At 49.1% G+C, this 26758-nt stretch overlaps 1 protein-coding gene across 2 annotated transcripts in view; it reads left to right on the top strand.

Annotated features, from left to right (window-relative positions):
* The window catches only part of LOC140387977 (activin receptor type-2A), a 233995-nt gene that overhangs the window by 153346 nt on the left and 53891 nt on the right, over positions 1–26758 (top strand). For both annotated transcript variants that reach the window (XM_072471411.1, XM_072471405.1), the window contains exons 2-3: positions 7266–7473; positions 7630–7739. In XM_072471411.1, the coding sequence (XP_072327512.1) occupies positions 7266–7473; positions 7630–7739 (318 nt within the window). The remainder of the gene's footprint in view (positions 1–7265; positions 7474–7629; positions 7740–26758) is intronic.

Below are 26758 nucleotides of genomic sequence, written 5' to 3'. Positions count from 1 at the left end.
CTCAATCTTTAATGGTAAGAGATGAGGAGTAATGTAGTTTGGGAAGAATGTTGCCAGAAAAGGTGGTAATATATGGAATTCAGGGTGAGAGGAGTAGCGTTCCATAATATAAGGTAAGGTTGGAAAGTCCAGTGAAGAGTGGTGAAGTGGTAGTAGGAGTAATAGATAAACTATCTTGTCCAGGAATACAGTTTATCTTGGGTAATGATATAGCTGGATCACAGGTGGGAGTGATGCCTACTGTGATTGATAAGCCAGTGGAAAATCAGACAACTGAAGTGTTGAAGGACGAATATCCTGGGATATTTCCGGATTGTGTAGTAACAAGGTCGCAAAGTCATAGGTTAAGACAAGAGGAGAAATCAGAGTGAAGATAAAGGTGAAACGATTTTTAATCAGATGGTTGGAGAACAACAGGTGGAGGATGAGGCGGATATTTTTAGTTCAGGAAAATTGGTGGAGTTACATCCGTTTTATTTCTACATCTTTCTGTTGTATCAGAAAGAATACACGGAAGAGGAATCTGAGTGGATACCAGAGTGTTATTGCCGTAAAAGTGATGGCTTGATGAGAAAATGGAGACGGTTACATATGCAGGCGGATGTAAAGTGGGCAGAAGTTCATTAAGTAGTATTGCCGGTAGGGTATAGAAAGGAGGTGGTTGCGAGTTGCACATGAGGTACCAGTCGGAGGTCATTTGGGAATAAGGAAAACTCGAGCTAAAATACAAAAACATTTTTATTGGCCTGGACTACATAAAGATGTAGTTAAATTTTGTCAATCATGTCACACATGTCAAGTGATAGGGAAACCTCAAGCAGTGATAAAACCAGCACCCTTAATACCCATTCCAGCATTTGAGGAACCTTTACACGCATCCTAATTGATTGCGTAGGACCGCTTCCTAAAACAAAAACTGGGAATCAATATCTTTTCACAACAATGGATGTGTCTACTAGGTTTCCAGAGGCCATTCCAGTACATAATATTACAGCTAATAAGATTGTGGAGGAGTTACTTAAATTCTTTACTAGATATGGACTACCCACAGAAATACAATCGGATCAAATTTTACCTCCAGGTTATTCAAAGAAGTTATGGATAGCTTAGGAATAAAACAATTTAAATCAACTGCATACCATCCAGAATCGCAGGGAGCGTTAGAAAGGTGGCATCAGACATTAAAGACAATGTTGAGGGCTTATTGTCACGGTCATCCAGAGGATTGGGATAAAGGAATTCCATTCGCACTGTTTGCAATTAGGGATGCACCTAATGAGTCAACCAAATTCAGTCCTTTTCAACTAATTTTTGGTCACGAGGTAAGAGGACATTTAAATTGATTAAGGAAAAATTGTTGAGTGAAAAATCAGAACTTATATTATTGGATTACGTGTCAAATTTTAGGGAACGATTAAATAGGGCAGGTGAATTGGCTAGACAACATTTAAAAGTTACACAAAATGATGAAACGGGTAGCGGACAAGAAATCCAAAGTTCGTAGTTTTGCCAGTGGAGATAAAGTTTTAATATTGTTACCCGTGGTCGGTGAATCTTTAAAAGCTAGGTTTTGTGGACCGTATCAGATTGAAAGGATAGTAAGTGAGGTGAATTATGTGGTAAAAACACCAGATAGAAGGAAGACTCATCGAGTGTGTCATGTGAATATGCTTAAAAGGTACTTTGAAAGGGAAGGAGAGAAAAAGGAGGAGGTTTTAATGATTCTAACTCAGTGACGAACCAAATCCAAATGACTGTGAATTTGACATACCTCAAATTAAATTGGAAAACGAGGATGTTCTTAAAAATTGAGATGGATTGTTAAGTTACCTTCCAGAGGAAAAACAAACTGACCTGAAAGAGTTGTTGATGTCACATGGGCAAGTTTGTAGAGATAAATTGGGAAGTACTAAAATGGCTATACATGATGTAGATGTGGGAAATGCTGTTCCAATCAAACAACATCCATATCGACTTAACCCTTTAAAATTGGCACAGGTTAACAAAGAGATTGAGAGTATGCTTAAAAATGGCATAATTGAAGTGGGTTGCAGCCAATGGAGCTCACCCATAGTGATGATGCCTAAACCAGACCAGGTCTGAGCCCGGCCAGGTGGTAGATGTTTCAGTAGAGGAGCATTTCGGTAACAGTGACCACAATTCAGTAAGTTTTAAAGTACTGGTGGACAAGGATAAGAGTGGTCCTAGGATGAATGTGCTAAATTGGGGGAAGGCTAATTATAACAATATTAGGCGGGAACTGAAGAACATAGATTGGGGGCGGATGTTTGAGGGCAAATCAACATCTGACATGTGGGAGGCTTTCAAGTGTCAGTTGAAAGGAATTCGGGACCGGCATGTTCCTGTGAGGATGGTATGTACCAATTCAAAATTATGCCATTTGGCATGAAAAACACACCAGCCACATTTTAATGGTTAACTAACAACGTTGTTTCAGGATTACCCAATTGTGCGGTATACATCGACGATCTGGTAATTTTCAGCCAGACATGGACAGAACATTTGAAACATCTCATGGAGTTATTCGATTGACTTCAGGAGGCAGGTTTGATGATAAACTTAGCCAAAAGTGAATTTGGAAAGGCCCAAGTCACTTTCCTTGGCCATACAATCGGACAAGGTCGAATGGTCCCAAGGGATGTGAAAACAAAAGTTATTGGGGAGTTTCCGATACCCTCGACACGACGGGAAATAATGCGGTTTCTTGGCATGAGTGGATTTTATCGGAAATTTGAACCGAATTTTAGCAGTGTGGTCACTCCACTGACGGACTTGCTCAAGAAGCGTAACAAATTCCAGTGGACAGCGCAGTGTCAACAGGCATTTGACGGCCTGAAGGCTGTGTTAACCACTGCTCCTGTGTTAGCCATCCCAAATTATACAAAACCATTCAAAGTGGCGGTTGATGAGAATGATGTGGGTGTCGGTGCGGGGATTCTACAAGACGACGACGAAGGGCTAGAGCGGCCTATTGGTTATTTTTCAAAGAAATTGAATTCTCACCAGAAAAAGTATTCCACGATTGAGAAAGAGATTTTGAGTTTGGTGTGGCTTTGCAACATGTTCACATTTATGTGACCAGCAATCTGTCTGACACCGTTATATATACTGATCATAATCCGTTGACGTTTTTGGAGCGATTCCAGAATAACAATGCAAGGCTCTTTCGCTGGAGTTTATTGTTACAGCCATTTCATTTAAAAATAGTACATGTGACAGGACGAGAAAACGGGATAGCCGATGCTTTGTCACGAATGTGATGAACGGAAGCAGTTTCAGTTGGAGGAGGAAGAACGGGAAAAAAATAGACTATATTATTATACCTGTCTGCGTGTCTTGTTTTTTGAACCAAAAAAGTATATTTACTGTGTGCATTTGTTAAAGGATAGTGCAAAGGTGAAAAATGAAACCATCTTGAAGTTGATGTTTCTTTTTCTTGCGGGGAGGTGTCATGTGAGAGTACCTTTAAGAAATGGGTGTTTAAGAAATCTACCTTTAAGAAATGGGTGTTTATCAGTGATGTCAGAGTGTGGGTGGAGCTGGGCTGTCTGTCAGCTTTTTTACTTTCGTTTTAGGCTGTTTTCTGCAGGGTGCATTTTAGTTTTGTTTTCAGTGTTGGAGCTGAAGCCAAACCAAGCCGGTATACTGCTGCTCTCTGACATCAAAAGACTATCTCTTGATCATTTGGTGAATTCAGAATTATAAATGTTTTCAGTTAACTGATGTGCTTCTGTTGAAGGTTTCGTTTTTAAGTCGTATGGATGTTAAAAGGAAAGCTTAAAGGATTACTTAGTTTTGTAGTCTTTGGGGGTTGTAGTTGAATTAATGGTTGCTATGATGTTCACTGTATGTTTTAAAAAGGTTAACTTGAGTTCATAGAATAAACATTGTTTTGCTTTAAAAAAAATACTTTTCCATTTCTGCTGTACCACACCTATAGAGTGGGCCGTGTGCTCCCCATACTACAATCTATTAAAAGTTGTGGGTCAGGTGAACTCCATGATACACTTTGGGGTTCTCTAAACCCTGGCCCATAGCACAACCTAGAAGATAGAGTTTGGTTTACCAAATAACAGCTTATTTAATGGCATTGTTGGAGCTGGACCTGGGAGAATGAAGTGTTGCAAGTTCAAGGGATTGGGTTTGGGAGGGTAGGTAAAGAGTGAATGAAGAGAAATATTGACAGCAATATTGACAACACTGCATGGCGCTGAACGTGGATCTCTAGATGTGGTAAGAGAAATAGTTCTTGGAATGCTGAATATTTTGGAAATATCTATGACCCTGAGTAGATACAAGACAACGTGAAGTGTGGAATTTCAGTCGGCATCCACGTAGAGACAGTTGCTCAGGAAATAGATGTGGTTATTTATGTGACTTTGGTAGCCACCTGATTAATGCTATCCATTTCCCCTCGCGTGTATGAAGATGGACAAGGTATGATAGACAAACAGAAATCCCATCAGAGGGCAGAACGTAATTTTTTTTTTTCAAAGTAAGCATTCCTGGAAGGGAAGTAGCAGTGAATTAAACACATACAGGAGTACGATACTGCGGATACTGAAAATTTGAATTAAAAACATAATATGCTGGGAATACTTAGCAGGTCAGGCAGCACCTGCAATATTAACATCTCTGAATGATTAGCGTTCATCAGAACTGGAGAAATGGTAGAGATATACTGAACTTTCAGCAAGTGTAGAGACAGCGAGAAACATTTTGTTTTTAATTTATTAACCAAAATTCAGTTAACCCTATCTGAATAGCTTATGGCCAGTGGCTAATATAAATTGTAAATGTCGCCACAAGACCATAGGCTGCTCTTCCCTTTGAGAGGGAGTTGGCTGGTGTTGATTTAACTTGAAGGTCACCATACCTCAGGTGAGGGGCAAGGTTTAGAAGGTGGGGACTTCATGAATAACCTCAGCCGGTACAGGAAATAAACCCATGCTGTTGGTGTCACTCATCACTTACCAGCCTAACATACCAGGCATCATGAACCAGGCTAACATACTGTACTGAGAAGTTCTGATTTGCCAGCAAATTAGCTTCCCAGGTGCACTTCCATGTCCACCATACTACTTACTATAGTATACCTTCTGATATGCAAACAATTCAGAATATTTGTGCAATGTTTACACTGAAGTATTTTTTATAAAGACCAACTGGTCCCTTGTGGTTGTGGTCGGTCACAATAAAATAGAGGATAGATTGTTCTATGAAACCAGGAATATTACCAATGCTATGCCCAGTGGATTGTTGTGCTCATCTCTTTTTAAAGCCTTGGGGTCCTATGGTCAGCTTGCTCTTGGGTGCTTGCTGGTTAGTCAGCATGTACAATGCATTCTTTCTGCAATCAATTGGAGAAACTGGATATTTGTCTTAAAATTTGTCTACACTGATATACCATATAGTCAGAAATCACCCATATTTGTTTTTGCAGGGCACTAAGTAACTTTTTAATACAGTATATAATCTTTTATACATTTTGAGATCCTTTTACTCTGGTTTTAATTTTAGAGAATAATTTGATTATATTATATTTGTATGGATTAATTTCATGGGCCAGGGCTTAGAAACTGCAAAGTGAATTATGAAGCTCACCTGGCCTATAACTTCAGGTTGACTTTGGCTAGGATGAGCACAAGAGCCTTCACTTCAGGTGTGATTCATCAGACTTCCTAGGCGCTTTTATCAAAACAAAGTTTATTTATAAGAATGTAGATAATGTATATAAAACACAGCAAGTATTTGTTACAAACATAAAGAAAACCCAATAGCTACAGTAATTTATATATATAACTCTTAATGAATCCCCCTTAGCACAATTCAATTCAATACAAAATCCAATAAACCAAAACCCCTTTCAAGGATGTGGCCCAGCACACTGTAATCTCACTTGAATGGGACTGGTCCTTTCCCTGAGATCCAGCCTCCAACCAGCAGATTCAAAACTCCTTCTGGAAAGCAATTCTATGTTTAAAGTTACCAAGGCAGTTTGCCATACCCAATGTGCTTTCAGTTCCCTGGAACAGCTTTAAAATGAAAAAAGGGAAACACTGCTTCTCTTGCAGTCCAAAGCAACAAACCAAAACTGAAACCTAAAAACCTAAACCCCCCTCTCACCTGACAGCCACAGCCCAGCTCCACCCACAAATGACATCACTGAAGCCGTGCTACAAGTCATGTGGTAAGATCAAACCTTTCTTAAAGGGACACGCACATGACATTAATAACGAAAAATAGTCATGTGCAAAAGTAGAATTTATGTGGGAAAAATGTTGACTTAATAGTTAATTTTTCTGTCTTGGTCTAACAGAAAAATTTGTTGTAGCCAAAACAATTTCCAAGTCTCTTTCAAGAATCCAGGATGTGAAAAATATGCTTTATTATTTTGTTTGAATTGATGTTCCAATGATATGATTTTATGACATGGTTTCCTCTGAAGTCAAATTTTAACCCATTTTATTTAATTTATCCTATCTGCTGATTTCTCTACATGATTCTTTGGCCGAAGTGATAGATTAAAGCCTGGATTTTGTGATAGCAACAAGGGTGTTCATCTCAGACCGTGAAGAAAGCCCCACATAACGAACTAGTCTCAAATGAGAATTTTAACACTCTCAACGTGCAATTAATAGGAATTCCTAATACGGAGCTACAGTGATGTCATCAAGCAGCCAATCACATTAAAGAATTCGCACAGATAATCAACCAAAAAGTGAAAAGCATGAAAATCAAATCACTTCTTACATTTTCATGGAGCAAAATAATGATTGGGACATGGCTCATGAGATGATGATAGAAGCTGAAATAGTGTGAAAACACTCTTTAAAAGAATTATTGAAAATTTAATATTTTTTAAAAATAACTAGGAATTGATCATAATGGAGACATTTAACCACTTACAAAGATGAGTAATTCATACTGGAGTTGATCTCCTCTTCCTCTGACTGAAGCACACTACTTTTATGTTGCATTTTAGTTGCTCTTCAAATGTGGATCCTTTTCATACTAGGTTTCAAAATTGAAGTCTTGTGGCGACTTCAGTTATCTTTTATATACATGAATTGGAGCACTTTGACTCTTATTTACTTGACTGCCTTCTATTTCATAATTGTAATGATGTACAATATGATCATTTTCATATTTACATAGCCTTAAATGTGGACACAATTGATTTAAATGTTATGTTTCCTCTTCATCAAACTTAACACACCAAATTCAACTTGACTTTTTTTTAGGTGCTATCCTTGGTCGATCTGAGAAGCAAGTATGCGTTTTCTACAATGCAGACTGGGAGAAAGACCGAACAAATCAAAGTGGGATTGAGCACTGTGATGGAGAAAAAGATAAACGGAGACACTGTTTTGCTACATGGAAGAACAATTCTGGTTCTATAGAAATTGTGAAACGAGGCTGTTGGCTGGACGATTGGAACTGTTATGACAAGTATGCAATAACATTTTAGTGCTTTTATCTCTTCGTACCTACCTGTGTAAAAAAAAAAAAAAAAAACCCATTGTCTTGATTTTTTAAATTGTCCAGCAATTGTAACCATGTGGCTGTGAACAAATGCCAAGCGATCTGTATGTTTTTGTTTTGTAGGGATGAATGTGTTGAAACAAAAGAAAGCCCTGATGTGTTCTTCTGCTGCTGTGAAGGCATCAAATGCAATGAAAAGTTCTTTTATGTCCCAATCATTCAGGATCTACCGTGTAAGGTTTATCTTCCTTATCTTTATTGTTAAGTATTTAAATAAATGGCAGCATGGTGGCGCAGTGGGTTAGCCCTACAGCCTCACGGCGTCGAGGTCCCAGATTCGATCCTGGCTCTGGGTCACTGTCTGTGTGGAGTTTGCACATTCTACCCGTGTTTGCGTGGGTTTCGCCCCACAACACAAATATGTGCAGGCTAGGTGGATTGGCCACGCTAAATTGCCCCTTAATTGGAAAAAATGAATTCGGTACTCTAAATTTATTTTAAAAAAGAAAAAAGTATTTAAATAAATGACCTTTAAGAAAGAAAAGATGCGAGGGGTGAAATGAAATTCCCGAAATGTAAAATTTGTTTTTTGATATAATCTTGCAACAGCTTGTTCTGTTGTGCATGTTCATCAGCAGATGTAATAATAGAACCTGCTTAATATGAATTTGAATTTTCTTATGATATAGAGCTATCAAAAAAAACTTGCATTTCTATAACACCTTTCATGACTTCTGCACCCTGGGGAGGATGAGAGGAATGGAAAAGATGGGAAATTTTGAAGTGTCACTAATGTCGGAAAATGTGTCAACCAATTTTCGCACAAACTGCAATAAGTTAATCAAATCATCCGTTTCTGATGTTGATTGACGATCAGATTTTGGCAGCTACAGAGCTCTCCCTTGCTCTTTTTCAATAATGTTATGAGACCTCCTGCAATCACCTAAGCGTGTAGATGGGACCTTTGATAAAGTCTCATCTTAAGACCGCACTACAGATGGTGCAGCATTCCCTCAGAGGCAAAATGCTGCTACTGAGCCAGAAAGGAAAGCTCTGGTCTTCGTGCTTTACATTTATAAGTCCCTTGTAAGGTTTTGTAAGTCTTTGCAGTTTTCGAACTCTTCCTGATCCATTACTTTTGCTCTGTTCCAATCTTTTGATTTAATTTTCCCACCCTCTAACAAATACATTCCTTTACTGTAGCGTTGAAATTAAATCTGCTTTTATTTTATGCTAGTTTGTTGATCGCTGCAGAGTATCCAACAGTGTAGAAATGGATGACTATTTTTCAGTTCCTAAAAAAAACTGTGCACAGAAATTTGTATAGGCACATCAGAACAACTAGGTGAGGCGAGATGAGGATGGCGGTGCAGGGTCTAATTTGTGCACAAAGATTTCCAAGAAAAAAGCCACTCGCCGCCAATGATTTCTTAGGTTGGGAAGCACTCTCCTAGAATTTATTTTCCAACGTGACCCCATGCTCGAAAATTAATGCAACCCCCAGACACCAACAGAAGACTAAATGGCAATGAAGCAGCATTTACATAAAAATCAATGTTTTTAATGTAATTTGTAAAATGTTATTATTTTATGTACTTCTCAGTCCATTATTTCATCTGAGCTGTTCCAGCTCATGGACCTACACAAGAAAGCAGCAGTTGCTAATGACACTTGCGTTTAATGGTACTGATCTGTTGTTTTTTAATAAAATAAATTTAGGGTACCCAATTCTTTTTTTCCAATTCGTGGGCAATTTAGCATGGCCAGTCCACCTACCCTGCACATCTTTTTAGGTTTTGTGGAGGTGAGACCCACGTAGGATGTGCAAACTCTACACGGACAGTGACCGGGGGCTGGGATCGAACCCGTGTCTCCCCCTCTCTCGGCATGTGTGTCTCCCTCTCTCTCTCGGCATGTGTGTCTCCCTCTCTCTCTTGGTATGTGTGTCTCCCTTTCTCTCGGTACGTGTGTCTCCATCTCTCTTGGTTTCTGTGTCTCCCGCTCTCTCGGTATCTGTGTCTCCCTCTCTCTCGGTGTCTGTGTCTTCCTCTCTCTCGGTGTCTGTGCCTCTCTAGCTCTGTGTGTGTCTCTCTCTCGCTTTCTCTATATGTGTGTCTCTCTCTATGGCTCTCTCTATGTGTGTGTCTCTCTGGCTCTCTGTGTATGTCTCTCTCTCTCTGGCTCTCACTCTCTCTTCCCCCCCGTATGCGCTCTCTCTCTCTCTCCCCCTCTCTCTCCCCCTCTCTCTCCCCCTCTCTCTCCCCCTCTCTCTCCCCCTCTCTCTCCCCCTCTCTCTCCCCCTCTCTCTCCCCCTCTCTCTCCCCCTCTCTCTCCCCCTCTCTCTCCCCCTCTCTCTCCCCCTCTCTCTTCCCCCTCTCTCTTCCCCCTCTCTCTTCCCCCTCTCTCTTCCCCCTCTCTCTTCCCCCTCTCTCTTCCCCCTCTCTCTTCCCCCTCTCTCTTCCCCCTCTCTCTTCCCCCTCTCTCTTCCCCCTCTCTCTTCCCCCTCTCTCTTCCCCCTCTCTCTTCCCCCTCGCTCTCCCCCTCGCTCTCTCCCCCTCTCTCCATGTGTGTCTCCCTCTCTCTCTCTGTATGTGTGTGTGTGCCTCCCTCTCTCTCTGTATGTGTGTGTGTGCCTCCCTCTCACTCGGTATGTGTGTCTCCCTTTCTCAGTTTGTGTCTCTCCCTCTCGGTATCTGTGTCTCCCTCTCGGTATCTGTGTCTCCCTCTCGTTATCTGTGTCTCTCTCTCTCTCTCTCTCTCTCTCTCTCTCTCTCGCTCGCTCTATATGTGTGTCTCTCTCTCTGGCTCTCTCTATGAGTGTGTCTCTCTGGCTCTCCCGATGTGTGTGTCTCCCTCTCTGGCTCTGTGTGTGTGTGTGTGTGTGTGTGTGTCTCTGGCTCTCTCTATATGTGTCTCTTTCTCTGACACTCTCTCTCTGACTCTCTCTCTCTCTCTCTCTCTCTCTCTCTCTCTCTCTCTCTCTGTCTCTGTCTCTGTCTCTGTCTCTGTCTCTGTCTCTCTCTCTCTCTCTCTCTCTCTCTCCCTCCCCCCCCCCCCCCCATATGTTCTCGCGCTGTCTCTCTCTCTGTATGTGTTTCTCCCTCTAGAACAGAGAACATAGAACGATACAGCGCAGTACAGGCCCTTCGGCCCACGATGTTGCACCGAAACAAAAGCCATCTAACCTACACTATGCCATTATCATCCATATGCTTATCCAATAAACTTTTAAATGCCCTCAATGTTGGCGAGTTCACTACTGTTGCAGGTAGGGCATTCCACGGCCTCACCACTCTTTGCGTAAAGAACCTAACTCTGACCTCTGTCTTATATCTATTACCCCTCAGTTTAAAGCTATGCCCCCTCGTGCTAGCCATTTCCATCCGCGGGAGAAGGCTCTCACTGTCCACCCTATCTAACCCCCTGATCATTTTGTATGCCTCTATTAAGTCTCCTCTTAACCTTCTTCTCTCTAACGAAAACAACCTCAAGTCCATCAGCCTTTCCTCATAAGATTTTCCCTCCATACCAGGCAACATCTCCTCTGCACCCGCTCCAAAGCTTCCACGTCCTTCCTATAATGCGGTGACCAGAACTGTACGCAATACTCCAAATGCGGCCGTATTTGACATGACCTCCTGACTCCGGAACTCAATCCCTCCTACCAATAAAGGCCAACACTCCATAGGCCTTCTTCACAACCCTATCAACCTGGGTGGCAACTTTCAGGGATCTATGTACATGGACACCTAGATCCCTCTGCTCATCCACACTTCCAAGAACTTTACCATTGGCCAAATATTCCGCATTCCTGTTATTCCTTCCAAAGTGAATCACCTCACACTTCTCTACATTAAACTCTATTTGCCACCTCTCAGCCCAGCTCTGCAGCTTATCTATGTCCCTCTGTAACCTGCTACATCCTTCCGCACAGTCGACAACCACACCGACTTTAGTGTCGTCTGCGAATTTACTCACCCACCCTTCTGCGCCCTCCTCTAGGTCATTGATAAAAATTACAAACAGCAACGGCCCCAGAACAGATCCTTGTGGTACGCCACTTGTGACTGAACTCCATTCTGAACATTTCCCATCAACCACCACCCTCTGTCTTCTTTCAGCTAGCCAATTTCTGATCCACATCTCTAAATCACCCTCAATCCCCAGCCTGCGTATTTTCTGCAATAGCCTACCGTGGGGAACCTTATCAAACGCTTTACTGAAATCCATATACACCACATCAACTGCTCTACCCTCATCTACCTGTTCAGTCACCTTCTCAAAGAACTCAATAAGGTTTGTGAGGCATGACCTACCCTTCACAAAGCCATGCTGACTATCCCTGATCATATTATTCCTATCTAGATGATTATAAATCTTGTCTCTTATAATTCCCTCCAAGAGTTTACCCACAACAGACGTGAGGCTCACCGGTCTATAGTTGCCGGGGTTGTCTCTACTCCCCTTTTTGAACAAAGGGACCACATTTGCTATCCTCCAGTCCTCTGGAACGATTCCTGTTGCCAATGATGACATAAAAATCAAAGCCAAAGGCCCAGCAATCTCTTCCCAGGCTTCCCAGAGAATCCTAGGATAAATCCCATCAGGCCCCGGGGACTTATCTATTTTCAGCCTGTCCAGAATTGCCAACACCTCTTCCCTACGTACCTCAATGCCATCTATTCTAATAGCCTGGGTCTCAGCATTCTCCTCCACAAAGTTATCTTTTTCCTGAGTGAATATTGACGAAAAATATTCATTTAGTATCTCACCTATCTCTTCAGACTCCACACACAACTTCCCATCCCTGTCCTTGACTGGCCCTACTCTTACCCTAGTCATTCTTTTATTCCTGACATACCTATAGAAAGCTTTTGGGTTTTCCTTGATCCTACCTGCCAAATACTTCTCATGTCCCCTCCTTGCTTGTCTAAGCTCTCTCTAGATCCTTCCTCGCTACCTTGTAACTATCCATCGCCCCAACTGAAACTTCACACCTCAACTTCACATAGGCCTCCTTCTTCCTCTTAACAAGAGATTCCACTTCTTTGGTAAACCACGGTTCCCTCGCTCGACGCCTTCCTCCCTGCCTGACCGGTACGTACTTATCAAGAACACGCAGTAGCTGTTCCTTGAACAAGCTCCACTTATCCAGTGTGTCCAACACTTGCAGCCTACTTCTCCAACCTATCCCCCCCAAGTCATGTCTAATGGCATCATAATTGCCCTTCCCCCAGCTATAGCTCTTGCCCTGCGGTGTATACTTATCCCTTTCCATCACTAACGTAAACGTCACCGAATTGTGGTCACTGTCCCCAAAGTGCTCTCCTACCTCCAAATCCAACACCTGTCCTGGTTCATTACCCAAAACCAAACCCAAAGTGGCCTCGCCTCATGTTGGCCTGTCAACATATTGTGTCAGGAAACCCTCCTGCACACATTGTACAAAAAAACGACCCATCTAATGTACTCGAACTATATCTTTTCCAGTCAATATTTGGAAAGTTAACGTCTCCCATAATAACTACCCTGTTACTTTCGCTCTTATCCAGAATCATCTTCGCCATCCTTTCCTCTACATCCCTCGAACTATTTGGAGGCCTATAGAAAACTCCCAACAGGGTGACCTCTCCTTTCCTGTTTCTAACCTCAGCCCATACTACCTCGGAAGAAGAGTCCCTATCTAGCATCCTCTCCGCCACCGTAATACTGCTCTTGACTAGCAGCGCCACACCTCCCCCTCTTTTGCCTCCTTCTCTGAGCTTACTAAAACACCTAAACCCCAGAACCTGCAACATCCATTCCTGTCCCTGCTCTATCCATGTCTCCGAAATGGCCACAACATCGAAGTCCCAGGTACCAACCCATGCTGCCAGTTCCCCTACCTTATTTCGTATACTCCTGGCATTGAAGTAGACATACTTCAAACCACCTACCTGAACACTGGTCCCCTCCTGCGACATCAAATCTGTGCTCCTGACCTCTATACTCTCATTCTCCCGTACCCTAAAACTACAATCCAGGTTCCCATGCCCCTGCTGCATTAGTTTAAACCCCCCCAAAGAGCACTAACAAATCTCCCCCCCCCCCCAGGATATTTGTGCCCCTCAGGTTCAGATGTAGACCATTCTGTCTGTAGAGGTCCCACCTTCCCCAGAAAGAGCCCCAGTTATCCAGAAATCTGAATCCCTCCCGCCTGCACCATCCCTGTAGCCACGTGTTTAATTGCTCTCTCTCCCTATTCCTCATCTCATTATCACGTGGCACGGGCAACAACCCAGAGATAACAACTCTGTTTGTTCTCGTTCTGAGCTTCCATCCTAGCTCCCTGAAAGCCTGCCTGACATCCTTGTCCCCTTTCCTACCTATGTCGTTAGTGCCAATGTGGACCACGACTTGGGGCTGCTCCCCCTTCCCATAAGGACCCGGAAAACACGATCCGAGACATCACGTACCCTTGCACCTGGGAGGCAACATACCAAACGTGAGTCTCTCGCTCCCACAAAATCTCCTATCTGTGCCCCTGACTATCGAGTCCCCAATTACTAATGCTCTGCTCCTCTTCCCCCCCTTCCCTTCTGAGCAACAGGGACAGACTCCGTGCCAGAGGCCCGTACCCCATGGCTTACCCCTGGTAAGTCGTCGTCTCCCCCCCCCCCCCCCCCCCCCCCCCCCCACACAAGTATCCAAAGCGGTATACTTGTTACTCACGGGAACGACCGCAGGGGATCCCTGCACTGACTGCTTCTTCCCAGTCCCTCTTGCAGTTACCCATCTATCTCCAATCTTTGGTGTAACTAATTCCCTGAAGCTGCTATCTATGACCCTCTCTGCCTCCCGAATGATCCGAAGTTCATCCAGCTCCAGCTCCAGTTCCCTAACTCGGTCTTGGAGGAGCTGGAGATGGCTGCACTTCCTGCAGGTAAAATCAGCAGGGACACTAACGGCATCCCTCACCTCAAACATCCTGCAGGATGAACATTGCACTCCCCTCCCTGCCATCCCTCTAACTTTCAACCAAGATCTGGCTAATAAATAAATTAAAAAAGAAAAAAAGAAAAAATAATAATATAATATGGCACTTAAGTCACACCAATGGGTTTTATTATTAGGTTAGAGGAGGAGGGCGGGTGGGAGACACTACACGTGTAGTGTCTCGGGTTTCCTCTCCACCAGAATTTATTGGTGAGGGAGGGGGGGAACCTTCCCAGAAGTCCGCGGGTCGAACTTCCGGTTCCCGCCTTAAAAAATAAAATTTAAAAACAAAACAGCAAAGAAGAACAGCAACGGGACCAGGTAAGTGTTTCAAACTTAAATACTCACCCACCGGCAGCCCCCGCATGCCGCTCCCGCCGAAAACTCCAAGTGCTGCTCCTGCAAGGTAAGTGATTTTAAACTTAAATACTCACCCACCGACAGCCCCTGCACGCCGCTCCCGCCGAAAACTCCAAGTGCTGCTATCTGTATGTGTGTGTGTGTGTCTCCCTCTCTCTCGGTATGTGTGTCTCCCTCTCTCTCGGTATGTGTGTCTCCCTCTCTCTCGGTATGTGTGTCTCCCTCTCTCTCGGTATGTGTGTCTCCCTCTCTCTCGGTATGTGTGTCTCCCTCTCTCTCGGTATGTGTGTCTCCCTCTCTCTCGGTATGTGTGTCTCCCTCCCTCTATCTGTGTGTGTCTCTCTCTTTCACTCTCTCTATATGTGTGTCTCCCTCTCTGGCTCTCTCTATGTGTGTGTCTCCCTCTCTGGCTCTCTCTATGTGTGTGTCTCCCTCTCTGGCTCTCTCTATGTGTGTGTCTCTCTCTGGCTCTCTCTCTCTCTCTCTCTCTCTCTGGCTCTCTCTATATGTGTCTCTATGTGTGTGTCTCTCTGGCTCTCTCTCTCTCTCTCTCTCTCTCTGGCTCTCTCTATATGTGTCTCTATGTGTGTGTCTCTCTGGCTCTCCATGTGTGTGTCTCTCTCGCTCTCTGTATGTGTGTCTCTCTCTCTCTTGATCTGTACCTTCTGCCTGATGGAAGGGTCTAGAAGAGGGCAAAGCCTGGGTGTGAGGGGTCTCTTAACAATGCTGTCTGCCTTTCTGAGGCAGCGTGAGGCATATACAAAATCAATGGGAGGATGGCAAGCTTGTGTGATGCGTTGGGCTGAATTCACCACATTTTGCAGTTTCTTGCGATCTTGGGCCGAGCAGTTGCCATACCAAGCTGTAATACAACCAGATAGGATGCTCTCTATGGCACATCTGTAGACGTTTGTGAGAGTCAATGCAGACATGCTGAATTTCTTTAGCTTCCGTAGGAAGTAGAGACATTGTTGGGCTTTCTTGACTGTTGCATCAACGTGAGTGGACCAGGACAGTGTTGGTGATCGTGACCCCCAGGAACTTAAAGCTATCGACCATCTCTACTTCGGAGCCATTGATGTAGACCGGGGGGGGGGGGCGTGCCGTGCTACGCTTCCTGAAGTCGATGATCAGTTTCTTGGTCTTTCCAACATTTAGAGAGAGGTTGTTTTTGGTACACTATGCAACCAAGTGATCTATCTCCCTTCTGTAGTCTGATTCATCGTTGTTTGAGATACGACCCACCACAGTCGTATGATCTGCAAACTTATACATTGAATTGGAGTTGAATTTCGCCACACACTCGTGTGTTTATCGGGAGTACAGTAGAGGACTGAGCACACATTCTTGCGGGGCCCCAGTGTTGAGGACTGTTGTGGAGGAGGTGTTGTTACCTATCCTGACTTGCAGTCTTTTTGTGAGGAAGTCAAGGATCCAGCTGCACAGGGAAGGGTCAAGTCCAAAGTTGCAGAGTTTGGTTATTAGTATTGTTGGGATAATCATGTTGAAGGCGGAGCTGAAGTCTATGAACAGCTGTCTGACGTAGGTTTCCTTGTTGAGATGTTCGAGAGTTGATTGTAGAGCCAGAGAGATAGCATCTGCTGTGGATCAGTTGCCGCGGTAGGCGAACTGCAATGGATCGATACCGTCTGGGAAGCTGGCATTGATCCATCTCACGACTAGTCGCTCGAAGCATTTCATGATAACAGATGTCAGGGCCACCAGTCGGTAGTCGTTGAGGCATGCTACCTTGTTCTTCTTTGGTACTGGTATTATGGTGGTCTTCATGAAGCAGGTAGGGACCTCTGAATGGAGAAGTAAAATGCTAAAATATCTGCGAATGCACTAGCCAGCTGGTCAGCATACGCTCTGAGTGCTCGCCCAGGGACTCCGTCGGGGCCCGTTGCTTTCCGCAGGTTTACTTTCAAGAAGGCAACTCTTACCTCCGAGGCTGTAATAGTGGGTATGGGTGTGTCCAAGACTGTGTTGGCGGGTTGTACTGATGTATTGGCTGTTCATTTTGGTAGGGCAAATTTGAATGCGGATTACAGGGTTAACGGCAGGGTTCTGAAGAATGTGGAGGAGCAGAGAGATCTCGGGGTTCATGTCCATAGATCTCTGAAAGTTGCCACCCAAGTGGTTAGGGCCATGAAGAAAGCCTATAGTGTGTTAGCATTTATTAACAGGTTCTGGTCACCTCATTATAGGAAGGATGTGGAAGCATTGGAAAGGGTGCAAAGGGGATTTACCAGGATGCTGCCTGGATTGGAGGGTAGGTCTTATGAGGAAAGGTTGAGGGACCTGGGGCGTTTCTCATTCAAGCGAAGGAGGATGAGAGATGACTTAATTGCGGTCTATAAAATGATGAGAGTGGATGTTCAGTGACATTTTCCTCGGGTGGATGTAGCTGTCACAAGGGGGCATAACTATAAGGGTCATGGTGGAAGATATAGGAGGGATGTCAGAGGTAGGTTCTTTACTCCGAGAGTGGTTGGGGCGTGGAACGCACTCTTAGCTATGGTAGTGGAGTCGGACACTTTAGGAACTTTCAAGTGGTTATTGCATAGGCATATGGAGCGCACTAGAATGATTGGGAGTAGGTTGATTTGATCTTAGTTTCAGACTAGTTTGGCACATCATCGTGGGCCGAAGGGCCTGTACTGTGCTGTACAGTTCTATGACTGTTCAAAGCGGACCTAGAGCGTGTTCAGTCCATCGGGGAGAGATGCTCAAGCTCCAGAAATTCCGCCTGGCCTTGCTTTGTAGCCTGTGATCTCATGTAAGCCCTGCCATAGATGTCTTGGGTTTGTGTCGTTGGCCTGGAACTCTAGTTTGATCCGGTATTGTCTTTTGGCATCCCTGATGACTTTCCGTACATCGTACCTGGATTTCTTATATAGGTCAGGGTCGTCAGACTTGAACTCTTCCGTCCGGGACTTTAGCAGGGAGTGGACCTTTTGGTTGTGCCAGGGTTTCCGATTGGGGAACACCCATATTGTCGTCTTTGGTACACAGTCCTCGACACACTTACTGATGAAGTCTGTGACGATGGTTGCGTACTCGTCCAAGTTAGCTGCCTTGAATATGGACCAGTCCACAGAGTCCAAGCCATCACGGAGAGTATCCTCCGATACCTCGGACCAGCACTGCATGGTTTTCATGACTGGTTCATCACTCTTGAGTTGCTGTCTGTAAGCTGGAAGTAGGAGTTCCGACTTGTGGTCAGATTTGCCAAAGTGTGGTCAGGGAATTGAGTGGTAGGCACCTTTGATGCTCGTGTAGCAGTGATCCAGGGTCTTTGCACCTCTGGTGGGGCAGGAGGTATGTTCATGGAGTTTGGGTAGAACCTTCCTGAGGTTGGCCTGGTTGAAGTCTCCAGCCACGTTTGTCAGGGCTTCAGGGTGATTTGTTTCTTGGTTGTTGAAGGTGGAGTGTAGTTCATAAAGTGCTTTCTTCATTTCCGCCTGGGGTGAGATGTAGACTGCTGTGATGAGTACACAGGTGAATTCACTTGGAAGGTAGAAAGGGCGACACTTCACGGTCAGGTATTCTAGGTCTGGGGAGCAGTGGAACGCAGGGACACCACATCCGAGTACCAGGAGGTATTGATGAGGAGGTAAATACCCCTGCCCTTTGACTTGCCTGAGGCCATCATGCAGTCCATCCGGTGGATCAAGAAGCCTTCGGGTTGGCTGGCACAGTCTGGTGTGACCGGAGTAAGCCATGTCTCGGTGAAGCAGAGCACACAGCAATTCCTCACTTCCCTCTGGGAGGTAAGTCTAGTCCTGAGGTCATCCAGCTTGTTCTCGATCGCTTGAACATTGCCAGGAGTGTGCTGGGGAGAGGGGTCTTGAAGCCACATAATTTAAGTCACACCTTGAGACCGGCGCGTTTTCCCCGCTTCCTGGGTTGACGGATGCCCTTAGATGGGAGGGCTGGATTTCCGTAAGGTAGGTGGTTACGTTCGGAGAGGTCGTGGATGACTGTCTCTTTTCGTGTGCGTGTCTCTTTGTGTGTGCGTGTCTCTTTGTGTGTGCGTGTCTCTTTGTGTGTGCGTGTCTCTTTGTGTGTGCGTGTCTCTTTGTGTGTGCGTGTCTCTTTGTGTGTGCGTGTCTCTTTGTGTGTGCGTGTCTCTTTGTGTGTGCGTGTCTCTTTGTGTGTGCGTGTCTCTTTGTGTGTGCGTGTCTCTGAGTGTACGTATCTCTTTGCATGTGCGTGTCTCTTTGCGTGTACATGTCTCTTTGCATGTGTGTGTCTCTGCGTGTGCGCGTCTTTGTTAGTGCGCGTCTTTGTGTGTGTGCGTGTTTCTGTGTGTGTGTGTCTCTGCATGTGTGTGTCTCTGCGTGTGCGCGTCTTTGTTAGTGCGCGTCTTTGTGTGTGTGCGTGTGTCTGTGTGTGTGTCTCTGTGTGTGCCTCTTTGTGTGCGTCTGTCTCTTTGTGTGCGTCTGTCTGTGTCCCCCGCTGTGCTTATGTGTCCCCCGCTGTGCTTATGTGTCCCCCGCTGTGCTTATGTGTCCCCCCGCTGTGCTTATGTGTCCCCCGCTGTGCTTATGTGTCCCCCGCTGTGCTTATGTGTCCCCCGCTGTGCTTATGTGTCCCCCGCTGTGCTTATGTGTCCCCCGCTGTGCTTATGTGTCCCCCGCTGTGCTTATGTGTCCCCCGCTGTGCGAATGTGTCCCCCGCTGTGCGAATGTGTGCCCCGCTGTGCGAATGTGTGCCCCGCTGTGCGAATGTGTGCCCCGCTGTGCGAATGTGTGCCCCGCTGTGCGAATGTGTGCCCCGCTGTGCGAATGTGTGCCCCGCTGTGCGAATGTGTGCCCCGCTGTGCGAATGTGTGCCCCGCTGTGCGAATGTGTGCCCCGCTGTGCGAATGTGTGCCCCGCTGTGCGAATGTGTGCCCCGCTGTGCGAATGTGTGCCCCGCTGTGCGAATGTGTGCCCCGCTGTGCGAATGTGTGCCCCGCTGTGCGAATGTGTGCCCCGCTGTGCGAATGTGTGCCCCGCTGTGCGAATGTGTGCCCCGCTGTGCGAATGTGTGCCCCGCTGTGCGAATGTGTGCCCCGCTGTGCGAATGTGTGCCCCGCTGTGCGAATGTGTGCCCCGCTGTGCGAATGTGTGCCCCGCTGTGCGAGTGTGTGCCCCGCTGTGCGAGTGTGTGCCCCGCTGTGCGAGTGTGTGCCCCGCTGTGCGAGTGTGTGCCCCGCTGTGCGAGTGTGTGCCCCGCTGTGCGAGTGTGTGCCCCGCTGTGCGAGTGTGTGCCCCGCTGTGCGAGTGTGTGCCCCGCTGTGCGAGTGTGTCCCCCGCTGTGCGTGTGTGTGTCCCCCGCTGTGCGTGTGTGTGTCCCCCGCTGTGCGTGTGTGTGTGTCCCCCGCTGTGCGTGTGTGTGTGTCCCCCGCTGTGCGTGTGTGTGTGTCCCCCGCTGTGCGTGTGTGTGTGTCCCCCGCTGTGCGTGTGTGTGTGTCCCCCGCTGTGCGTGTGTGTGTGTCCCCCGCTGTGCGTGTGTGTGTGTCCCCCGCTGTGCGTGTGTGTGTGTCCCCCGCTGTGCGTGTGTGTGTGTCCCCCGCTGTGCGTGTGTCTGCGCCCCCCGCTGTGCGTTTGTCTGCGCCCCCCGCTGTGCGTGTGTCTGCGCCCCCCGCTGTGCGTTTGTCTGCGCCCCCCCGCTGTGCGTTTGTCTGCGCCCCCCGCTGTGCGTTTGTCTGCGCCCCCCGCTGTGCGTTTGTCTGCGCCCCCCGCTGTGCGTTTGTCTGCGCCCCCCGCTGTGCGTTTGTCTGCGCCCCCCGCTGTGCGTTTGTCTGCGCCCCCCGCTGTGCGTTTGTCTGCGCCCCCCGCTGTGCGTTTGTCTGCGCCCCCCGCTGTGCGTTTGTCTGCGCCCCCCGCTGTGCGTTTGTCTGCGCCCCCCGCTGTGCGTTTGTCTGCGCCCCCCGCTGTGCGTTTGTCTGCGCCCCCCGCTGTGCGTTTGTCTGCGCCCCCCGCTGTGCGTTTGTCTGCGCCCCCCGCTGTGCGTTTGTCTGCGCCCCCCGCTGTGCGTTTGTCTGCGCCCCCCGCTGTGCGTTTGTCTGCGCCCCCCGCTGTGCGTTTGTCTGCGCCCCCCGCTGTGCGTTTGTCTGCGCCCCCCGCTGTGCGTTTGTCTGCGCCCCCCGCTGTGCGTTTGTCTGCGCCCCCCGCTGTGCGTTTGTCTGCGCCCCCCGCTGTGCGTTTGTCTGCGCCCCCCGCTGTGCGTTTGTCTGCGCCCCCCGCTGTGCGTTTGTCTGCGCCCCCCGCTGTGCGTTTGTCTGCGCCCCCCGCTGTGCGTTTGTCTGCGCCCCCCGCTGTGCGTTTGTCTGCGCCCCCCGCTGTGCGTTTGTCTGCGCCCCCCGCTGTGCGTTTGTCTGCGCCCCCCGCTGTGCGTTTGTCTGCGCCCCCCGCTGTGCGTTTGTCTGCGCCCCCCGCTGTGCGTTTGTCTGCGCCCCCCGCTGTGCGTTTGTCTGCGCCCCCCGCTGTGCGTTTGTCTGCGCCCCCCGCTGTGCGTTTGTCTGCGCCCCCCGCTGTGCGTTTGTCTGCGCCCCCCGCTGTGCGTTTGTCTGCGCCCCCCGCTGTGCGTTTGTCTGCGCCCCCCGCTGTGCGTTTGTCTGCGCCCCCCGCTGTGCGTTTGTCTGCGCCCCCCGCTGTGCGTTTGTCTGCGCCCCCCGCTGTGCGTTTGTCTGCGCCCCCCGCTGTGCGTTTGTCTGCGCCCCCCGCTGTGCGTTTGTCTGCGCCCCCCGCTGTGCGTTTGTCTGCGCCCCCCGCTGTGCGTTTGTCTGCGCCCCCCGCTGTGCGTTTGTCTGCGCCCCCCGCTGTGCGTTTGTCTGCGCCCCCCGCTGTGCGTTTGTCTGCGCCCCCCGCTGTGCGTTTGTCTGCGCCCCCCGCTGTGCGTTTGTCTGCGCCCCCCGCTGTGCGTTTGTCTGCGCCCCCCGCTGTGCGTTTGTCTGCGCCCCCCGCTGTGCGTTTGTCTGCGCCCCCCGCTGTGCGTTTGTCTGCGCCCCCCGCTGTGCGTTTGTCTGCGCCCCCCGCTGTGCGTTTGTCTGCGCCCCCCGCTGTGCGTTTGTCTGCGCCCCCCGCTGTGCGTTTGTCTGCGCCCCCCGCTGTGCGTTTGTCTGCGCCCCCCGCTGTGCGTTTGTCTGCGCCCCCCGCTGTGCGTTTGTCTGCGCCCCCCGCTGTGCGTTTGTCTGCGCCCCCCGCTGTGCGTTTGTCTGCGCCCCCCGCTGTGCGTTTGTCTGCGCCCCCCGCTGTGCGTTTGTCTGCGCCCCCCGCTGTGCGTTTGTCTGCGCCCCCCGCTGTGCGTTTGTCTGCGCCCCCCGCTGTGCGTTTGTCTGCGCCCCCCGCTGTGCGTTTGTCTGCGCCCCCCGCTGTGCGTTTGTCTGCGCCCCCCGCTGTGCGTTTGTCTGCGCCCCCCGCTGTGCGTTTGTCTGCGCCCCCCGCTGTGCGTTTGTCTGCGCCCCCCGCTGTGCGTTTGTCTGCGCCCCCCGCTGTGCGTTTGTCTGCGCCCCCCGCTGTGCGTTTGTCTGCGCCCCCCGCTGTGCGTTTGTCTGCGCCCCCCGCTGTGCGTTTGTCTGCGCCCCCCGCTGTGCGTTTGTCTGCGCCCCCCGCTGTGCGTTTGTCTGCGCCCCCCGCTGTGCGTTTGTCTGCGCCCCCCGCTGTGCGTTTGTCTGCGCCCCCCGCTGTGCGTTTGTCTGCGCCCCCCGCTGTGCGTTTGTCTGCGCCCCCCGCTGTGCGTTTGTCTGCGCCCCCCGCTGTGCGTTTGTCTGCGCCCCCCGCTGTGCGTTTGTCTGCGCCCCCCGCTGTGCGTTTGTCTGCGCCCCCCGCTGTGCGTTTGTCTGCGCCCCCCGCTGTGCGTTTGTCTGCGCCCCCCGCTGTGCGTTTGTCTGCGCCCCCCCGCTGTGCGTTTGTCTGCGCCCCCCGCTGTGCGTTTGTCTGCGCCCCCCGCTGTGCGTTTGTCTGCGCCCCCCGCTGTGCGTTTGTCTGCGCCCCCCGCTGTGCGTTTGTCTGCGCCCCCCGCTGTGCGTTTGTCTGCGCCCCCCGCTGTGCGTTTGTCTGCGCCCCCCGCTGTGCGTTTGTCTGCGCCCCCCGCTGTGCGTTTGTCTGCGCCCCCCGCTGTGCGTTTGTCTGCGCCCCCCGCTGTGCGTTTGTCTGCGCCCCCCGCTGTGCGTTTGTCTGCGCCCCCCGCTGTGCGTTTGTCTGCGCCCCCCGCTGTGCGTTTGTCTGCGCCCCCCGCTGTGCGTTTGTCTGCGCCCCCCGCTGTGCGTTTGTCTGCGCCCCCCGCTGTGCGTTTGTCTGCGCCCCCCGCTGTGCGTTTGTCTGCGCCCCCCGCTGTGCGTTTGTCTGCGCCCCCCGCTGTGCGTTTGTCTGCGCCCCCCGCTGTGCGTTTGTCTGCGCGCCCCCCGCTGTGCGTTTGTCTGCGCCCCCCCCCTCATTGTCTGCGCCCCCCCCCTCATTGTCTGCGCCCCCCCCTCATTGTCTGCGCCCCCCCCTCATTGTCTGCGCCCCCCCCTCATTGTCTGCGCCCCCCCCTCATTGTCTGCGCCCCCCCCCTCATTGTCTGCGCCCCCCCCTCATTGTCTGCGCCCCCCCCTCATTGTCTGCGCGCCCCCCCCTCATTGTCTGCGCGCCCCCCCCTCATTGTCTGCGCGCCCCCCCCCTCATTGTCTGCGCCCCCCCCATTGTCTGCGCCCCCCCCTCATTGTCTGCGCCCCCCCCCTCATTGTCTGCGCCCCCCCACATTGTCTGCGCGCCCCCCTCATTGTCTGCGCGCCCCCCCCCTCATTGTCTGCGCCCCCCCCTCATTGTCTGCGCGCCCCCCTCATTGTCTGCGCGCCCCCCCCCTCATTGTCTGCGCGCCCCCCCTCATTGTCTGCGCGCCCCCCCCCTCATTGTCTGCGCGCCCCCCCCCTCATTGTCTGCGCGCCCCCCCCCTCATTGTCTGCGCGCCCCCCCCCGCATTGTCTGCGCGCCCCCCCCTCATTGTCTGCGCGCCCCCCCCCTCATTGTCTGCGCGCCCCCCCCTCATTGTCTGCGCGCCCCCCCCCTCATTGTCTGCGCGCCCCCCCCCTCATTGTCTGCGCCCCCCCCCCATTGTCTGCGCCCCCCCCTCATTGTCTGCGCCCCCCCCCTCATTGTCTGCGCCCCCCCACATTGTCTGCGCGCCCCCCTCATTGTCTGCGCGCCCCCCCCTCATTGTCTGCGCGCCCCCCCCTCATTGTCTGCGCGCCCCCCCCTCATTGTCTGCGCGCCCCCCCCCTCTCTGTCTGCGCGCCCCCCCTCTCTGTCTGCGTGCCCCCCCTCTCTGTGTCTGCGTGTACCCATTTCAGCACAAACCTGTTGCGGCTAAACAATGAGAGGGCGAACAGGTAGCTAATCAACCCCACCTCATTTCATTATAACAATGGTCCAATCTCCCTAGAATTGTTGTCAAATTCTGTATTTTGTTTCAAATATCAAAGGCCTGTTGTTTTGATCATGATTGATTGACCTTCCATTTGTAAAGAAATTAATGGTGTAAAAGAAGTGATTTTTTTTTTTGTATTCTCTGTTAGATTTCTAACAGACCAAAGAGCTCTAGCAGCTAGCTGGCATTTTAAGTATACCACAAAGGAAGACATGAAAAATGATCCTGGAATAATTACTTGCTGGACTTTTTGTAACTATAAATGAAGGGAAGCTTGAAGAAACAACAAATAAATTCTGGAAATACGCAGCAGATCAGACAGCACCAGTGGAGAGAGAAAGAGTTGACATTTCAAGTCAATGCCCTTTCATCAGAACTGGGAAAAGTTACAGATAAAATTTGAACAGGGGTTGGTGGGTCAAGGACAAAACAAAGTCTTGATAGTGTGTGTTGTATTGCAAGGCAGTGTTTAATCACAACATTGATTAATTTAACTAAGAATAACTATATAAACAGAACACTATGACTAGAACATAGAACAGCACAGAACAGGCCCTTCGGCCCTCGATGTTGTGCCGAGCATTGTCCGAAACCAAGATCAAGCTATCCCACTCCCTGTCATTCTGGTGTGCTCCATGTGCCTATCCAATAACCGCTTGAAAGTTCCTAAAGTGTCCGACTCCACTATCACAGCAGGCAGTCCATTCCACACCCTAACCACTCTGAGTAAAGAACCTACCTCGGACATCCCTCCTATATCTCCCACCCTGAACCTTATAGTTATGCCCCCTTGTAACAGGTACATCCACCCAAGAAAATAGTCTCTGAACATCCACTCTATCTATCCCCCTCATCATCTTATAAACCTCTATTAAGTCGCCTCTCATCCTCCTCCGCTCCAAAGAGAAGAGCCCTAGCTCCCTCAACCTTTCCTCATAAGACCTATCCTGAAAACCAGGCAGCACCCTGGTAAATCTCCTTTGCACCCTTTCCAATGCTTCCACATCATTCCTATAGTGAGGTGACCAGAACTGCGCACACTACTCCAAATGTGGTCTCACCAGGGTCATGTACAGTTGCAGCATAACCCCGCGGCTCTTAAACTCAAGCCCCCTGTTAATAAACGCAAACACACTATAGGCCTTCTTCACGGATCTATCCAATTGGGTGGCAACCTTCAGAGATCTGTGGACATGAACCCCAAGATCTCTGTTCCTCCACATTCCTCAGAACCCTGCCGTTGACCCTGTAATCTGCATTCAAATTTTTTCTGCAAACTTATACCTCTCACTTATCAGGGTTAAACTCCAACTGCCATTTTTCAGCCCAGCTCTGCATCCTATCAATGTCTCTTTGCAGCCTACAACAGCCCTCCACCTCATCCACTACTCCACCAATCTTGGTGTCATCAGCAAATTTACTGACCCACCCTTCAGCCCCCTCCTCCAAGTCATTGATAAAAATCACAAATAGCAGAGGACCCAGCACTGAACCCTGTGGTACACCGCTGGTAACTGGTCTCCAGTCTGAAAATTTTCCATCCACCACCACCCTCTGTCTTCTATGTGATAGCCAGTTACTTATCCAATTGGCCAAATTTCCCTCTATCCCATACCTTCTTACTTTCTTCATAAGCCAACCATGGGGAACCTTATCAAAAATCCATGTATACAACATTAACTGCTCTACCTTCATCTACACACTTAGTTACCCCCTCAAAGAATTCAATCAAATTTGTGAGGCTAGACCTACCCTTCACAAATCCGTGTTGACTATCCCGGATTAAGTTGCATCTTTCCAAATGGTCATAAATCCTTTCCTTCAGGACCTTTTCCATTAACTTACCGACCACCGAAGTAAGACTAACCGGACTATAATTACCAGGGTCATTCCTATTCCCTTTCTTGAACAGAGGAACAACATTTGCCACTCTCCAGTCCTCTGGCACTGGACAGTGAGGACCCAAAGATCAAAGCCAAAGGCTCTGCAATCTCATCCCTTGCCTCCCAAAGAACCCTTGGATATATCCCATCTGGCCCAGGGGACGTGTCGACCCTAAGGTGTTTCAAAATTGCTAATACATCCTTCCTCAGAACATTACCTCCTCCAGCCTACCCGCCTGTATCACACTCCCCTCCTCAAAAACATTGAAGAAAAGTATTCATTCAACTCCTCTCCTATTTCTTCTGACTCCATGCACAACTTTCCACTACTGTCCTTGACCGGCCCTGACCTCACCCTGGTCATTGTTTTATTTCTCACATAAGAGTAAAAAGCCTTGGGGTTTTCCTTGATCCGACCCGCCAAGGACTTCTCTTGCCCCCTCCGAGTTCTCCTAAGCCCTTTTTTTTTTTAGCTCATTCCTTGCTACCTTGTAACCCTCAAGCGACCCAACTGAACCTTGTTTGCTCATCCTTACATACGCTTCCTTTTTCCTCTTGACAAGACATTCAACCTCACTTGTGAACTATGGTTCCCTCACACGGCCATTTCCTCCCTGCCTGACAGGGACATACCT

The sequence above is a fragment of the Scyliorhinus torazame genome, chromosome 2 (genome assembly GCF_047496885.1).
Source record: "Scyliorhinus torazame isolate Kashiwa2021f chromosome 2, sScyTor2.1, whole genome shotgun sequence".
Taxonomy (NCBI): domain Eukaryota; kingdom Metazoa; phylum Chordata; class Chondrichthyes; order Carcharhiniformes; family Scyliorhinidae; genus Scyliorhinus; species Scyliorhinus torazame.
The sequence above is the reverse complement of the archived record's forward strand: the minus strand, read 5'-3'. Positions and strand labels throughout refer to the sequence as shown.